Source organism: Myotis brandtii, unplaced genomic scaffold, assembly GCF_000412655.1.
Source record: "Myotis brandtii unplaced genomic scaffold, ASM41265v1 scaffold115, whole genome shotgun sequence".
In the NCBI taxonomy this organism is placed as follows: Eukaryota; Metazoa; Chordata; class Mammalia; order Chiroptera; family Vespertilionidae; genus Myotis; species Myotis brandtii.
In genome coordinates, this window is record NW_005353967.1 from 12,104,837 (window position 1) to 12,122,204 (window position 17,368).

Below are 17,368 nucleotides of genomic sequence, written 5' to 3' on the forward strand. Positions count from 1 at the left end.
TAAACAGTGCAGATACCAATGTGTTTTCACACACTGACTATACCCATGTAACTCAGCGATAAAAAATAATAAAAGGACAGCATTAGCAGCACCCAAAGACCCCTTCATGATCCTTCTAGCAATATTTAGAAGGTTTTAAATTTCTATTGTTTGTCTTCAAAGTCTTATGTCTTTCCTGATACTGCTTTCCAACATCCTGATTTATTATTCAGTAAAATGATATTTGTTTTGTTTCCCTTTGTTTTTAAGAAAAGGGTGTAATTTGGCTTTAAAATACTGGTAAGATAAAGAACAAGTGTAAAGATCACAGTCATTATGGCTTTTAATATTTCAGTTGCTGAAATTTCTATTTTAAGTTCATTTGAATGTTGTGACCTAAACCATTAAGGAGAAAAAACTAGTTTGGCCTGTTTCTCTTTCCTAACAGATTTTGCAGCAGTTTTCTTCCCAGCACCCCCTTTTCCCCAGCTAGTCAAGATTAATTTGCATAGGTGACTTGGTACAGCCCCACCCCTGTTGTCCTTATGTGGATTACTTTTTCCCAAGGACTTTGAAAAGCTGGTGAGTTACATTTGTTGACTTTTCTCAGTCATCAGAGTTGTGCTTGCCAAAGACTTGTGTAACAAGCAATTGGCCAAGATGAGATTAGCAATTTATTTGGAGGAAGGGTATAGGAAATCTTTTAAATTTAGAGGTGAAAAGATCACAGACTGGGTTAAGTACAGGTTACCCAATTTGGCTCTAGATTTATGAAGAATTACGGAAATCATCCCTTTGCCTTCAAGGACTTCTGTGTCCTGTTTGCCCGTATATCCCTCTACCCCTCAGGCAAAAAGAAAAAAAAATCAAAACATAACCAGCAACTCTAAAAAAGTAATTGAGACTTTTAGCCAGGCAGGTGTTATCTTGCCTGGGGATTCTGTAGCTTCTAATAAGGATTTGGAAGGATTTTGTTCCCAACAGCACATGAGGAGAGCAGCCTGATCAGCTCAGACACATTTGTTGGCCATGCTCAGAGACCATGGTGCTTTCTGTAACTGGCTTGAGTATCTTGCTAACTCCATAGCTTGTTTTAACATAGTTTTCACAGTAATTTTTAAAAAATATATATATTTTTATTGATTATAGAGGGAGGAAGGGAGAGAGATAGGTGGAAACATTGATGAGAGGGAAACATCGATTGGCTGCCTCCTGCACGCCCCTACTGGGGATTGAACCCGCACTGGGCATGTGCCCTGACTGGGAATCAAACTGGTGACCCCTTGTTTCATGGGTTGGTGCTCACTGATCCACACCAGTAGGGCTCTTGTTAATTTTTTGTAGGTGCTCTCCTCCCATTACTTCATACACATTTACCCACTTCCTGCCTGAAAAGAGGTTTGCTTATGATGTGCCCAAGGATGTTTTCTTGCTGTTTATTCTGCTCAGGATACACTGAGCCTCATGCATATGTGGGTTGATGCCCTTCTTTACTTTTTGGGAAATCCTTGACTATTATCTTCTCAGCTATATCTTCTACCTCATTTTCTCTCCTCTCCTTCTGGGACTCCACTTATACCTGCATTAGGCAGTTTGATGTTATCCTACATGTCTTAGGCATTCTTTTTGTTTTGTTTTTATTGTTAGCTTTATTCTTTGGTGATTTGTTTTGATAACTTCTATCATTTTAACTTAAACTTTGCTCAGTCAGCTGCTAAGTCCCTTTCATTCTGGTATCTTTCAGTCCAGTATTCCCCTTTTGTTCTTTACTATAATTAAAGTTTCAACCTCTCCACTGAAATTTCCCATGTCGTCACTCATGTCATCATATGTGTTTGCCACTGTATCATTTAGCATAATTATTTTTGAGTCTTTGATGATGATGATGCTATCTCTGCATCTGCGTGTATTGCCTGTTTCTTTTCTTGTCCATAAGTCATAAAGAATACTTAGACCCAGCTCAAGTAGAGAGCAGCATGACTCAGCACCTCATTCAGGTAGAAAACAGCATGACTCAGCACCCCATTCAGGTAGAGAGCAGCATGACTCAGCACCTCATTCAGGTAGAGAGCAGCATGACTCAGCACCCTATTCAAGTGGTGTCACAGCGGGGAGATACCCCTTTTTCTGGTGCTATTATTTACCTCAATTTCTACTGGGCTTCTATTCAAAATGTTTGGCTTGTACTCAAAATTATAGACACATGAAGAAGCAAAGTCTCCTATTTCTGGACTTCCCCTTTCACTTAGGATGTAGACACCATTACCATTACCTTAACAATAAAAACAAGCCGGGTAAGCTATATAATCATAGTTTGAAAAATCATTTCAAAAGCTAAGGTCATTAGTACACCTAGAAAAGGTAAATTACAGCAAGTGATATACTCTTGAAAGGAAGAAAGAGGCCCACAGCCAGCTTTCTACCTGGTGGAGTGGCAGGAAGAGGGGGAACTGGCCATGGAGGGTTGGGAGGAGCCAGACAAACCAGTAACATGCTTTCATTTCTTGCTTTCCTTCTTATCTCCATTCATGTTGTTGAGAGAAGTGGTCCTTTGTGCTTGTCTGCATCCTTAGTGGAAGCAGAAGTCTCAGAAATAGGAAATTTGTCCAAGGAGATCAGGAAGTTTGCCAATAGGGAAAAGAGAACAAAGATAAGCCTTGGCCATTGATAAATAGGGACCCAGCTTTGTTATTCTGCCAGTTATAAACACATGGGCATGGTAACAGCCCTTACTTCCTGGGGTTATCTTTCTAATGAATGACAGGCCTGTGGCATGCTAGTCATGTGCTTATATGCTTTGTGTTCATTTCTTTGTAGATTGAATCACTGGGGTGCACAGGAATTTGTTGGTAGTCCTCATTTTCAGTGTTCTCTTGGATTTGTTTTGCAGTGCAAGGTATGCTGGGGCTACCTGATTGAATTACAGTGTAGGGTGCCTACCTCTTTCATCAAAGTGCAATACAAGACTGTGAAATTCAAAGTTACTAAGGGCAGTCACTGGTGAAGTGCATGGAAATAGTTTGCTGTTCGCTTTTTTTGTGGTCATCGTATCATTGTACTAAAATAAAGATTTAGTTAAACCTACATCTCTCTCTCAAAGCATCTTTTGTGTGTGTGCCTAAGGGGTAATCCATGGTCCCATTCATTGGGGGAATACTGCATATCGTGCCTGTTGCTCTTGTTAAACAAAATGCTAATAATGCCCCACTGACATGGCTCAGTGGTTGAGTGTCAACCTATGAACCAGGAGGTCACAGTTAGATTCCAAGTCAGGGCACATACCCAGGTTGTGGTCTCAATCCCCAGTAAGGGGCATGCAGGAGGCAGCCGATCAATGATTCTCTCTCATCATTGATGTTTCTATCTCTCTTTCCCTCTCCCTTCCTCTCTGAAATCAATAAAATAAATATATTTTTTTAAAATGCTAATAATTGTAAAAATCTCAGAGAAATCTTACACTAAGTAAGTTTTCTGAGCTCTATTTAACTAGGTGTTTCTGAATCTTTGAATACAAAACATTTTCCCAGGAACTTGAAGTTTTTCCTGTCAAGTAATAACCATTGACAAAGTTCTTTAGGAAATGTGGAGTTAAGTGGACCCTGTTGCTCTTTATTTCAGGGGAGATGAATAATTCATCCTGGCTGCCATTCGGAAACCTAGGAAACATCTTCCCCACTGCTTTCCGATAAGGAAGCTTGAATTTTTGGAGGAAGAAAGAGCTCTAACCCATCAGGTTACAGTATTCTTGCCTCGGGTCTCCTACTTAGAACAGCGTAATGTTAGAGTGCGATGCCGTTGTAGGTGTACACCAGTCTTGGCTGCCTAACTCGTCCGAGGACTATCCTGGTTTGCTAGCCCCGGAAAATAAGCCAGGTCAGCTGTCATTTCCCTGCAAATGAAAAAGGACAGCTCGCTGCCTGGACTGCGGTCGGAAGGAAAGGTCAATCAATACATTACCTTTCCTCCGTGTGTTCCTTGCCTGCTGGCTGAGTTGTGCCTTCTCACTAGTGGTGGTAATCTCTTCTGCTAAATTTTGTTTTAACCTTGCAAATAGGTTAAAGGAAGGACACGGTTAATAACGTCTTCTCTCATATACCTCTGAGCATATATTGGGGCAGAACCTTGCTGCCCCCCCGCCCCCCCCCCCGCCCCGCCCAGCCATGCATACTCCTGCTTGGATGGGGAGTTATGCAAGTAGCTGGCTTTATTTATTATGGGACTTTCTCCTAGAGCTCTGTCATGCTCTCACACAGAATGCAAACATTTTTGTGATTTTTTTTTTGACAGTAGCTGGGATCTGTGTGGAATAGGGTTGTTTGTGTTTTTTTTAAACATTTCTCAGTCAATATGTTTACTGGACTTCGCCAGCCATGCAGTGTGATACGGTGCATCACCAATACTTGAATAGTCTGCAACAGGAGGTCAGAATGGGGCATAGATTTTCTAACACAGCATGTTAGATGAAATGATTTTGTGTACTTTGAAGTGGAAAATTCAATCAGAATTTTCCACACTTTTTAGTTAAAGCAACACTGTTATTTATTGATGAAAGGTGGACTGAGAAAAAATACAGAATGCAAACACAGTAGACAACACATCTAGCATTATTCCTGGTCATAGAAAGAAATACTTTCTCTCATATAAATATAATGAAAGCTACACAAGAGAAAAAGGGTCTGCTTAAAGTACATACTATAGCATGCTGGGAACATATGCCAACTTGGTTAGCATGTGTGTAGGTAAAAATGGAATCTGACTTTTTAAGAGGTTTGTTTATCATTGAGATGGACACCATGCTTAATAAAAGGCAATTACAACTGCCCAGGTCAGCTATTTTGGCTTAGTTTTAAAGTAGCAGTGCTCATTTAAAAAGCACCTGAACGTATCAGTAAGAAACTCCAGGATAGATTCCCTAAGCTTTCATTCAAGTAGGCTTAGAGAATATTTAAACATATTATTAGTTTTCATCTGTCTTTTGGTGCACGGGAGATACATCAGCATAACTGCCTATTATGTAGATGAACACTTTATACTTTCAAATTGTAAAACTTCAGGGTTGCAATGTCAGATTTGTGCATGAATATTTAAGATAGAATAATAACCTAATATTAGTGTGCTCAATGTGTACCAGTCACTTTTCTAGACACTTTATGTGTATTATTTAATCCACATCAAAACTGTGAGCTCTTCCTATCTATAATTTCCCGTGAGGGTAAGTAATTTGCTCAGGGCCATACTCCTAAGCCAGTCTCCTTCTGGGCCACTGTGCTTGGTGGCCTCCTTGTGGCTCTGCCCCCTCAATGCATTCATTGGTGGGTCAAAGGACTCCATGGGTTAGCAACTTAATTCAGTTAGCTAGCGTATAGCACATTGGACTTTTATATTTAGATGAAAGAGACATATACCTCTTATATGTAGAATCTAAAATAATTGAACTTAAAAAAAACAACACAGAGGAATGGTGGTCTCCAGGAGTGAGTTTGGGGACTGGGAGAGGTGTTGTTTAAGGGAACATACTTGTAACTAGTAGATAAATAAGTCCTGGAAATCGAATTCACAGCACAGTGATTATAGATCCCAAACCTGTATTATAAACATTAAGCTTGCTAAGAGACTAGATCTTAATTGTCCCCACTATTGGAGGAAATGATAATTATGTGACACAATAGAAGTGTTACTTAATGCTATAGTGGCAGTCATATTGCAATATAAATGAGTCATATCATTATGTTGTACACCTTAAACTTGTACAATGTTATATGTCAATTATATCTCAAAAAAGACATAATTCTTTAGCAGTCTGTTTTACTTAGTTACTGTTTTTATTCTGATTGATATATAATTCAATTCAGTGTAATTCCATTTATCTTTTCAAACTAGCATTTAAAGCAACAGAACCATTTAAAAGTGTTAGCGAAAATTCATCAGCTTGTCTAGAGTGTGGCTTTGAAAGGCTGCCTATGACTGTATTCTTCAATGTTCTGAAGTTGATTTCCCCTCTTTGTTCATACTATTTTATAGTAGTGTCAGGTCTTACTTTCTTTTTTTTACTTATATTCTACAGGCAGTGAGTCCAGACTCAACTATCAATTCCAGGTTTCCAAGGTAATCCAGTGTAATTCAGTGTGAGGACACACAGCTTCTGTGAAACACAGTAATCATGTCAGCACAATAAGGCCCAGTGTGCCTTTTATTTTTCAAAGGAAGAACCTAAAACCAAAGTGGAAGCCACCTAAGTTCGCCCCTGAATTACAGGAGGAAGCATTCACATATTTTAAGGGGGAAATCTTCCTGCTTGTTAACGTATTTTTTTAGTTAACAAAATAAGAGGCCATCTTATCAAAAAGTTCTTAGGTCTCAAATGTAAATGTCCACCCTTGTTGTAGTCCTTGTGATCAGAAAACATCACCAGGGGTCATTTTGACTTTGGGAGGATTCTGTATTTGCGGTGAGAACAGAATTTAGTCTTTGGGAAGAAGCAATTAAAAAAAAATCTAAAACTTCACCCAGTTATAATATTTTCTGCTAATTAACAGCCACAAATATGATGCCATTAAACTCGAAGTCTCTTTGGTTAACTTCAAAGTTATTAACACACACGGTGCAGCTCTCCCAAATCTCTTTTGGAAAAAGGAACAACACCGGCAGATCTATAATCAATGCTTCCAGGGCTTTTGTTTCTCAAAGAACCTAATCCTAATTTAAGGAGCGTTTGGTCATTTTCTTTGGGTAACCAGCCCTGCTCATGCTGAGAGCTGATGGCACCAGGGTTGTCTTGGTGCCCTGGTGTGCCCTGGGAGACACTGCTCCGAAGCTGACTTGCCCAGCTCATTACTAACTATTTTGGGAGAGTATCAGAAATGTCTTTAGCTGCAAATAACAAAACATTCAACGAATAGCAACTTAAATAACTAAGGATTTATTATTTGCCACTTAAAAATTTCTGTTGGTTGAGTGTCCAGGGTGGTGTGGAATGGAAACACTGTCATCAAGGCTACTTTGGTCTTTGCTCGGCTGTCCTTAAGGTGAGGCCTCTGACCTTGAGCAAATCACAGCCCAATTTGTCCAAGATTCAGTTTCTGCAGCAGAAAAAAAGATGGTGGTCAGCCTTCCTGTAATTGCAGGGTCGGGGAAAGGCTGAAATACGTCCTGTGGGAGAAAATGTGTACACAGTGCCTGGGGCTTCCTAGAGCAAGGCTGATTTTTGACGCTGTGGCAGCAGCAAGGGCAGCACCTGTTTCCGCAGTGGTGATGCAGGGAAGGGGTGAAGTAGAGAGTGGGGGAGCCTATCTACCCTGGGTTCTTCAGTCTTGGTGTTGCCAGTGCCAGCCAGCGTATGTTCAGCTGATGTTACTTCAAATAGAACATTGGAAGAAATACTTTATAAAAAGTCAGATACCTTACCCTTTCACAAATAGAACCCATTATTACTAAGTAAAATATATCCTGTAGAAGCCAATTGTTTATTTTATTCTGTGACCTCTTTACAATAAATTTCACTACCATTAACGGCTTAAGTCACATTATTGATTATTTGAATATGTGTGCCATTAATCATCCATCGCCCTCTCATACATTTTATTATGTACATTTTAAGTGTCGTCTTTTGCATTTAGATGGAGAAGAATGGTCAGGCAAAAGCAGACGTGTGGGTATTAGCTTCATACAGCACTTCAAGAGCTCCCTAGAGCTGATTTGCCTGTAAATTTCTGTGCTAAAATGGGCTTTCAGAATAGTGACTGCTGAACTACGAGGTGTCCTTAGTAAATAAAAATGATTAATCTCAGCTGAATAAATCCACTTTCACTGATCAGATAGTCTCATCCAATTCTCCTCCCCAGCTCTATAAAAAGCCTTTTTCTTTTTTGTATTAAGGTTGTCTGTAATTTTAATGGGACCTTTGAATTATCTGATTTTTAAAAATTGGTTCATAAAAGGATATTGATTTTTTAAATTGGGGTGATTGAAATATTGTTTATGGGCAAACTGGTTTTCATTGAAACCACTGTCAAGAAAACTCATGTAAACCTGCATTAAGATACACTTAAAAGTGATTACAACTTTTTCTTTTTAAACTCTTAATGCTGGACTCTGGATTGCACAGTGATGTCGGTGTGGAAATACGAGGGAACTGAAAGTTAAAAGTGAAAATCGGTTGAGTAGGGTTCTTTCTAGTTGCTTAATTTTTATTCCCAGTCATTGATGTTTACTTCTTTCCAAGGGCATTTTCCTGGGTAATGAGAAAATTCTAAACTCAAATAAGGCTTTCGAACATTGAAGAAGTTTGCTGCTGTTCTGTTGAAGAATCTTACGATTTATAGTGATCCTAAGAGGTGTCTCATATCCACTATATTAACTAGCTTTTTAGAAGCTTATGAACATTGTAGCTTTTATTGATCCTAGGGAATTGTACCCACGATAAGCAATAAAAGTCGATGGTAACTTTCTTCCCATATAGGGGTGTGCAGATCAATATTTTGAATTTACTGTAATTTGCTGGTAATGGATGGAAGGACTGAAGAAATTGCGGAGCCTTGTGTGGCACAGCTGTGTAGTGTTGCCTTGTTATCTGAGCTCACTGTAGGTCACAGGCTTTCCCAAGCAACAAGAAACACAGCTAAGTGGCAGGGCTGATACGCGTATTTATCAAGAGCCTTCACATGTCTCTTCTAAGGGAAAAAAGAAAATCACAAAACTTGTCCATGATGACCTTAATTTTATAGTCCTAAAGGACCTCTAAATGGGCACTGCCTTAAAGATGATTAAAATCCTAAGTATCCAGCATCTGTGTTTGATCTCCTTCTGCCCGAGGAATTTTCCTGCTGATGAGTAATGGTGTGTGAGTTCACCGAAGCCTCATTTGTTTTGAATCTTCCAGTTGCTTCACAGACTGTGCCCAGGTTCTGCCCTGAGAGAGGAGGGCGGGTCCTGGGCACTTGCTCTTTGATTCCACCCAACCTCTCTCTATCAGAGCCCTCGCTTGTGCTCTAGGGTGTCTCTCCTACTGTGAGAGGTATCTGGGGTGCTCTCCTGTTCAAATGTAGGCCACGAGTTTTCATGAATCTTCTCAACACCTTATGACATAAACTGTAGTAGCCTCATCTTATAATTTAGGAAACCGAGAAGTTAAGGGAAGCTTTCAAGGGCACTTTCAGCATTAGCTAAGATTAGACTATAGGTAGGTCTGAATCTAGGTTTTGTGCATGAATCACTGTGAAGTATACAATTCGCTTAAATAGGGATTTTTTTTTTTAAGTGTAATGTTTGGTTGGTCTTGTTTAGCTTCATTTGTTGTGAAGCATTGTGGCTTCCTAATGTGATCAAAACTTGTTTCCTTAATTTCAAAAATGACATACGTTCACTTGAAAGAAATAGTTCTTCTGTTCTTTGAGCACAAAATAAGCACAGAAAATACAATATGACTGTGAGGTAGAAGCTAACAACTTGGAGGAAATAAGTGCATTTCTCTTATTATGTAAGAGGCACTCAATAAACTGGGGATGTTGTTAATATACTAGAGGCCTGATGCACGAAATTCATGCAAGAGTAGGCCTTCGCAGCCCCGGCTTCGTCTGGAAGGTCTTCCGGATGGTCGTTCCGCTGTTCGGTTGATTTGCATATTGTGTTTTTATTATTATAGATGTTCTAGTTGTTATTTGGCAAACTCTGCAGGGAAACATGGAAACTTTTGACTTAGGAGGCAGATATCCCCTATAGAATACTGAGTTGGAAGGCAGTAGGTATATAAATATCTCATTCCCAAGCTTAATTTATTGACGTCCAGGGTATAACATGTTAGGAAGCATCAAAAACCACAGTAATTGACTGGAAAGGAAGCTTGTTTCGTTTGCTCATTTACTTTGGGGTTAGCTGATTATTTGACTTGTTACGCTTTTCTCCTTTAAAAGGCCTGTGTTAAAAGTAATGTATTTGCAAGGCTTTGCTCCAAGTAAAATCAGAATCTATAAAAATAATTTAAGTGTGAAATTTGCTTAGAAAGAGCTGCAAAGATCTTTTGTATCCCTCCCTCCTGAGCGTGATTGCCAGCCAGTGTGTTATCAACTATGAATGCAGCTTGGTGCCCTTCATGAGGGGAGTCCACAGTACAAATACACCAGGTCTTACTTGGTGATGAAAAGTAATTAAACTGCCCAGCACTAAGGCTGATATGGATTCAAGGACAAGCTAAGCCATTTACCCAGCTCCGTGACCTTGTGTAAGCTGCTTAACCTGCCTCCGCCTCAGTTCCCTAAAGTGGAGATAATAGTGAAGATTCAAAAAGATAATGTATGTTACTCCGCAGGAAATGTTAGGCGCTGCTGTTCAGCACACGAAGGCAGATGCATTTAGTAAAGAAAAACAGTTTCCACCATTTGTGCAAAAACTTAAAGTGGGAAAGGGGGTTGGTGTTTAACTTCCATGCAAGAAAGACCTGGAATGGCAACCTTTGCTTTTATCTTAATTTTGCAACTTGCTCTCATGTTCCTGTCCATCACTGAGCTAACTTGAGTGGTTTCTGCCATCCCCTCATTTACATTCAGATTTCCATTATTTAACTTCTGGAAGGCCCCCAGTGCGCTAGGATGTCCACTTTTCCCTAATCTCTGCATGGCGCACCTTGTCTTTAGCTCCAGAAGTTAAGCATTCCTGCTCTTCTCCTGCAGGTTCTGTGCACACGTTTGTCTCTTGAATTTGCCCCTCGCCACCCTCCCCGCTGCCTCTTTCTTTGGTCTTGGCACTTGGTCCTGAATCCTGGACAGTGGAATAAGCCCCTAATTCCTGTCCCATTTGTTCCCAGTGAGCCCTTTGGCACCCTGATGCCAGAGTGATCCCCTTGAACGTGCTGATTCGGCCATGTTTTCTCCTGTTTAAAGTGTCCCATGAGTTCCCCTTGTCCATAGGACAAAGGCAGAACCTTCCAAAAACCTTCTATGACTTGGCCCTGTCCCTGCATCCATACTCATGTCCTAGTGGTGGTTACTTTCTCCTCCTGTCCCAGCCATTCCAATCTTCCCAAGAGCTGTGTACGGTTTCACTCCACCCGACCTTGCCACATCTGTGCCCACTTCTGGGATGCCCCTCTCCTCGCCCACACCTGAGGCTGCCTAGCCAACTCCCAGACGACACTTAATAAAGCCGAGGCTCAAGTATTGTGTCACTTGGGAATATTTGAATCCCAAGGAACAGAAAACACAAGTTAAACTGCTTTAAACAATAAAGGGACTTGATTGGCTGGTGTAACTGAGAAATCCAGGTAATTAATTGGCAAGGCTAGAACCATTGTCTCAAAGATAGCACCCAACACCCAGTTTCTGTCTGTTTCTTTTATGCCACCTTTCACGTCTATCAAGTAGTGGCCATTAGATTCCTAGGGTGAATGATGCCCCTTCTTTCCTGCTAGTTCTCTTGGAAAAGGAAAGGGAGTTCTTTCCCAGGAATCCCCAGCAAACATTGTTTTGCATCTTGTTTTCCCAGACTGAATCTCCGACCATCTTTGAACCAGTTGCTTTGTCCAAGCCATGAGTGTTGCCATTAGCTTAATTTAACCTGCGCTTACTCTTGAGGTTGAGCATAATGTCAGTTCCGCCAGATTTTGTCATCTTGAATAATAGGGACCATCACTAGGCGAGAAACAGTCCTGAACCCTCCGCCCTTCGTACTACTGCGTACTTTTAAAAGACTTCTGTTCCAGGCCTTTCCACACTATACTAGTATTTTATAGCGAGGATAGTCCTTTATCAACCCAGTGCCTCTAATGTTTACCTGATGCTAAATTTTTAACACATATTTCAAATATATATGCACAAACTTTGGTTTATGACTGTGACCAATACCACATGTCTGATCTAACTAGGTATTTGTTAGTGGCCTTATCATGACATTAGGAAAGTAAAACAAGGACACACACACACCGAGTACCACAGGGACCTGGGCAGTAAATGCCTTGACGCTGCTCACTTAGATTGAGTGGTACAGACGTTATCAGCATGTGGCCCCCACGTATCGGGGCAGCCGCACTCCTTGCTCTGCCTGCAATTGCTTCGCCTGCCTGGTATTTGCAGCTCCTGTTCACAAGGTCTTGGCCACAGCACAGTCATTTCTCTCACTTTATTACCATCACATCTGATTCCAATTTGCTACCAAATTGAGTTTCCAGTCCCGAGCCTGACATTCAAGCCGTCAGGTGGATTAGCTCCTCCGGCTCCGTTAGCTTGGAAGCGTCAGGTCAGCTGACAGTGGCCTATTGAATGTCCTTGCCCCTCATCTCTGAGCCCGGGCTGCTGTCCTGCGGAGCCGCAGTGCTGGGCTGCACACCGTAACCTTTCTTCTTGTTTAGAACTCATAATTCTAGACGAACTCGAAAGACTGATTAAAAACAGAGCTGGTGTTTATCCCTTATCTTGCTGTTTCAGCGTGTGTTTTTTTTCCCCCCAGAGCAGAGCAGCCAGTGGATGGTGGAGTCATTTGGTGAAATATGATTGATCCAACTCTTTGGGATCACTCATTATGCCTTTTCCCTTTTATAGTGATCTATTTGCATATAAAGTTAAAGTGACGTCTGACATTTTCTTTCTGTTATTAATGCTAACATCTCAGGTACCCTTCCTTTTCTTTAATCTGCTGAATCCAGTAAGAGTCAACTTACTGCACAGAGTAGTGTTTCTTTATTGGACCCCTTGGCGTCTTGCTGTGCAGTGGGTCTCTAAGTCTTTTCTACAAGGAACAGTCCGGTGAACAAGTACTTCTAGGAAGGTCTCTCATTTCTTTTTAAAATCTGAATACAAAACTAACTTCTCAGGGCTTGTCAGAGCCAAAATGCACAAATAGAAAGTTACTCATTGGTTTTGCATTTCCATTGCAGTTCTGAAGGAAAACTGTCATAGTCAGAGGCTTTAGTCAGTGAAGGTATATTTACGTTTCAGAATCAGGGAGCCAAGTTCAGCAAACACTATAATTTCATGGAGCTAATCAAGGCTTAAGCAATAAAGCAAAACAAAACAGCAAAAAAAGCATTTCACCACTGACCCCTACAGACCTTGAAAGAAAGTTTGCTATTGGAAGAAGGAAAAAGATACTCTGTTCCTAAAATTGTTGATTGTTTCTTCTTGCAATTAAACAGTGATGTGATTATTATAACCCGGTATCAAAATGCATTTGCCACTTAATCAGTCCGGCATCATATCTAAAGCAGTTATCCTCCCCTTCAGCCTGCGACGCTCAGGCCATGTTCTGTGGAGCGAACTGCATTATCTGGAAGTGAGATCTCAGGCCACTGTCCGGGTAGGCATTGAAGGAGCCCATAAAAACAGGGAACAGGAAAGGTGAGTTTGAAGCTGAGGGGAAAACACTTTTCAAAAGATAATGCTTGAGCTCCTGCAAGGCAAAAACATAAATTATAGTTATGGGAATGGAAAACCATATTAGCCGAGTCTTTAGAGTTTATAGTGTGTCCTTTTTGAATTTAAATAGCCCAGTAACTCATTGCTTCCTATTCTTTAATTATTGTCATCAGGTAATCATTCTTGAGTACCCTGGATTTGAAAACTTCATTAATGGGTGGAGGTACTTGTGTCCCTTTGTGTTTATTTGTTTGCTTCTTGTTGTTTTCCCACAGCCCCTCTGTAGTTAGGTTCATAATGGTCTTAATTAGAGATAAGTGTGAGAGCACCCTTTTAATGCTAGAAAGTGCTCTATTAATTGGTGTTGATGTCTAGTTACCTTTTTAGAGGTTCATTAACCTACTTCAAATATCCTAAGTCATAATTCACATTTATTTAAAAAATAACACCAGAAAGAAGTCTTTTGATTTATTTTTAAAAATAAAGTGTGGGTATGCACAATGTTTTGGCATGAGTCTGTTTCTGTTGGGGACACATTGTCTGACTTAACTGTTCTTTTCATTTCACAAGAGTAGACCTTTGCAGCCCCGGCTGCCTCGGCCGGCCCTCACAGCCCCGTCTTCGGGCTTCATCTGGAATGTCGTCCAAACAGTCGTTCCACTGTTCGGCTGTTCAGTTGATTTGCATATTACACTTTTATTATTATAGATAATCCCGCAAGACTTTTCCTCCTTATGTCTGTTTCTTCTTTGGATAAGGCCTTTGGTTCATCAGATTTGTCTTATGCTCAATTATAGGGCCAGGTAACTCAACTCAGTATTTTACTGTCATTGCTTTGTGAGGAGTGGTGTCTCTTGCTCTGGAATTTAGGTAAACAGTGTTTGTATCTTGAACACAATAGATAAAAAGAACAATATAAGGAGGGATCCAGCATAAAATTATGACATTAAAATTTGTTATGTATAGCAAATGCCAAATTACGCATAAGGAAGGACAATGCATTTCTTGTTATCCACTTCTTGTACCAGTGGTCTGAGGAAATGTAGCTTCTCATATATATCTTTGTGTTTTTTTTCTGTTTCAGAAGGAGCTAAGTCTTCCCAGGAGAGGAAGTTTGTAAGTAGCACGATTCTGTTCCTTTTTTGGGGGGTGTTGGGGGGTGGGGGGGAGGTACAGTTTGTAAAGTGATTATTCTCTGACTTGTTAGATTTGCAGTGGCAAATGGAAAATGAATGATAATCAACCAAATTAGGAAAACCAAAAAGTGCGTTTCTTTATAAATGTTCAATATTAGTGATTTCAAGGTAACTTGAAAGTTTTCAGGTTGTTTTTCTTTTCCTTACTGGCATTGTAAACCAAAATGCATATTTATTCCTAGAAGAATCTTAATTTAAATTTTAAAATTCTATGTAAACAAGCAAAAACATTATTTGGTCTGCAGATAGTATAAATTGGTCTGAATCAAGAATTATGATCTGGAAATCTCTGATTGTTCTTTATACTATGGATTTCATGCAGAGTAAATAATGCAGTTTATATTTGAATTAAGGAAGACTTTGAATGAACTGAGCTCTCTACTGTTAGATCTAGGTCTTAATGAACTGATCCTTGTAAGGCTTTTGTATTTAAATAGCAGATTTATAACTCTTGACCTGATTTCTTCATAGTGGTTTTCAACCTTTTCTTTGCATACATCTTCCTTTTAGCCTTTAATAGCTCACACTTTTTTTTTTCTGTTTCTGAATTAGTATGTTTTCTACAAACTATTAAAGTAATGTTAATTAGCAAATTACATTCCCCATATCTGTTTAAGGGCCAAATCTCTGTTAATATTTGTGCAAGTCTCAATTCTGTTAATGTTAACATGAGTTGATGGGGGGAATATAAAGAAAATATTAAATTTCTCTACTTTAGAGTATGAATCTTTAATAAAAAATTAAAAATGATGGCCTAGATTTGTTTGGAGTCTATGCTCTGACTACTCAATAAAAGAAAGTTAGAATTACACTTAAGCCATTTAAAATCCCCTTCCTAATAAAAGTCAGTGATCAGTCAGAATAGGGGAATAAAGCACAGTACATATCTCAACAGAAATATACACTTTTTATTATTGGAGAAATTAATACTTCTAAGTGAAGCAAACCAAAAATAAGCATGTTATTTTGAATTTTCAATTAAATCCAAATATCCCCCAAAGAATTAATGATGTATGATATAGATGTTCTGGGACTTACCGTCACTCAGCATTTTCCGTGACCACCAGACAGATGCCAGTAATTACTCTTCTCATGCAAGGTTCTTTTATGACTTTGAGAAAAGAAAATACTTTTAAAAATAAATGCTACAGTGGTTTAAATACAAATCAAATGAAGAAGGGCACAAGTGTGTCTTTATTAGGTATTGATGCTTGCCAACATAATGGTACCTGATTATTAAACCTGCTACCACTTTCTCAGTTTATTTACTGCATAAATGCTTTCAGATCTCTTAGCACCTTCTCTCAGAAAGAATAGGGATTTGATCCCAGTGTGCTGTGGAATCTTCTTTCTATGGGAACAGGGAGCAGTGGCATGGTGTGCTGTATTCCTCATTGCCTCTGATTACACAGAGATGGGACTGAACCTGTCGGGGTGTGCACCTTCAGACAGCCTGCGCTCTTCCAAGGGGCTTTTGTTGTATCTGCTGCTTCTGATTTGTATGTTTTGAAAGATAATATTTAAAAAATGCATTTACATCATTAAGACACATGAATGCATCAGATTAAAAACATTATTTTAAGTAAGCTTAAAGATAATTTTATGTCTAGAATCATAGGAATATAATATTTAGATATATATTAAGTTTTTATAAATAAAAGACAGAAAATAGGCTTTTAAAATTACAAATCCTATATAATAAAAGCCTAATTGCAAATAGACCAAACGGCAGAATGACCAGTCGCTATGATGCACACTGACCACCAGGGGGCAGACGCTCAATGCAGGAGCTGCCCCCTGGTGGTCAGTGCGCTCCCACAGGGGCGGAAGGGGGGAGCACCGCTCAGCCAGAAGCCAGACTCACAGCTGGCGAGTGCAGTGGCAGTGGCGGGAGCCTCTCCTGACTCCGCTGCAGGCAGGCAGTAAGAAGCAAGGGGTCCCGGACTGCAGGAGCCCCGGACTGTGAGAGGGATGTCTGACTGCCGGCAGGCGGACATCCCCCGACGGGTCCCAGACTGTAAGAGAGTGCAGGCCAATGCACGAATTTTGTGCACCAGGCCTCTAGTTTAAAAAAAGCAAACCATATTCTGTTTAAGAAAAAAGAAATTTAGATCCTCACTAGTTTATAATTTATTATCATTTTCTTAAGAACTATCTGAAGTCTGCACTGATTCATATATGACTTAAAAGGTTGCAAAGGCAATGACTCTGAACTTTTTTTTTTTTTTTATGGTGCAAAGGGCAACAGACCAGAGAAGTCAAGGGAATTAACTTTCTGGATGAGATGTTAGTAAATAATCAAGTGATCCCAGATCAATTTTCCAGAGACTTTTCCAGCCCATTACCAACTTCAAGGCCGCAGATTCCATCTCTGTTCTGGCCCCTGGGGTAGCTGGATTTGCATTCGTCCTCTTCTTCCTTTCAAAGAGGAATTTAGCCATTTGCCAAGGCTCTTAATCCCAGATTCTTCCAGCACTTTTCCTCTTTTTCAGTGGAACTGAAGTTGCCATACTCTTTGCTAGCCTTCCTCTCAGCTGCCTCTCAAAATCTATGCATCCTTTAAATAGATCATGATATAGTTATATAATGAAATACTATACAGCAGGCAGAATGAATGATCTAGAGCAGTGGTTCTCAACCTTGGCTGCACATTAGAATCACCTGGGAATCTTTTTAAAATCCTGATTTCTGGGCCTCATCCTCCGGAAATTCTGTTTCTTTGTTACTAATGTTGTGGCCCCACCCCATAACAAAGAAACAGAATTTCCGGAGGATGAGGCCCAGAAATCAGGATTTTAAAAAGACTCCCAGGTGATTCTAATGTGCAGCCAAGGTTGAGAACCACTGATCTAG

The 17,368-nt window shown here is 40.0% G+C and overlaps 1 protein-coding gene across 4 annotated transcripts in view; it reads left to right on the forward strand.

The window, feature by feature from the left end:
- MAST4 (microtubule associated serine/threonine kinase family member 4) overlaps positions 1-17,368 on the forward strand; it is a 464,303-nt gene that overhangs the window by 203,649 nt on the left and 243,286 nt on the right. For all 4 annotated transcript variants that reach the window (XM_014549223.1, XM_005857968.2, XM_005857963.2 and 1 more), the window contains one exon: positions 14,404-14,435. In XM_014549223.1, coding sequence (XP_014404709.1) covers positions 14,404-14,435 — 32 coding nt within the window. The remainder of the gene's footprint in view (positions 1-14,403; positions 14,436-17,368) is intronic.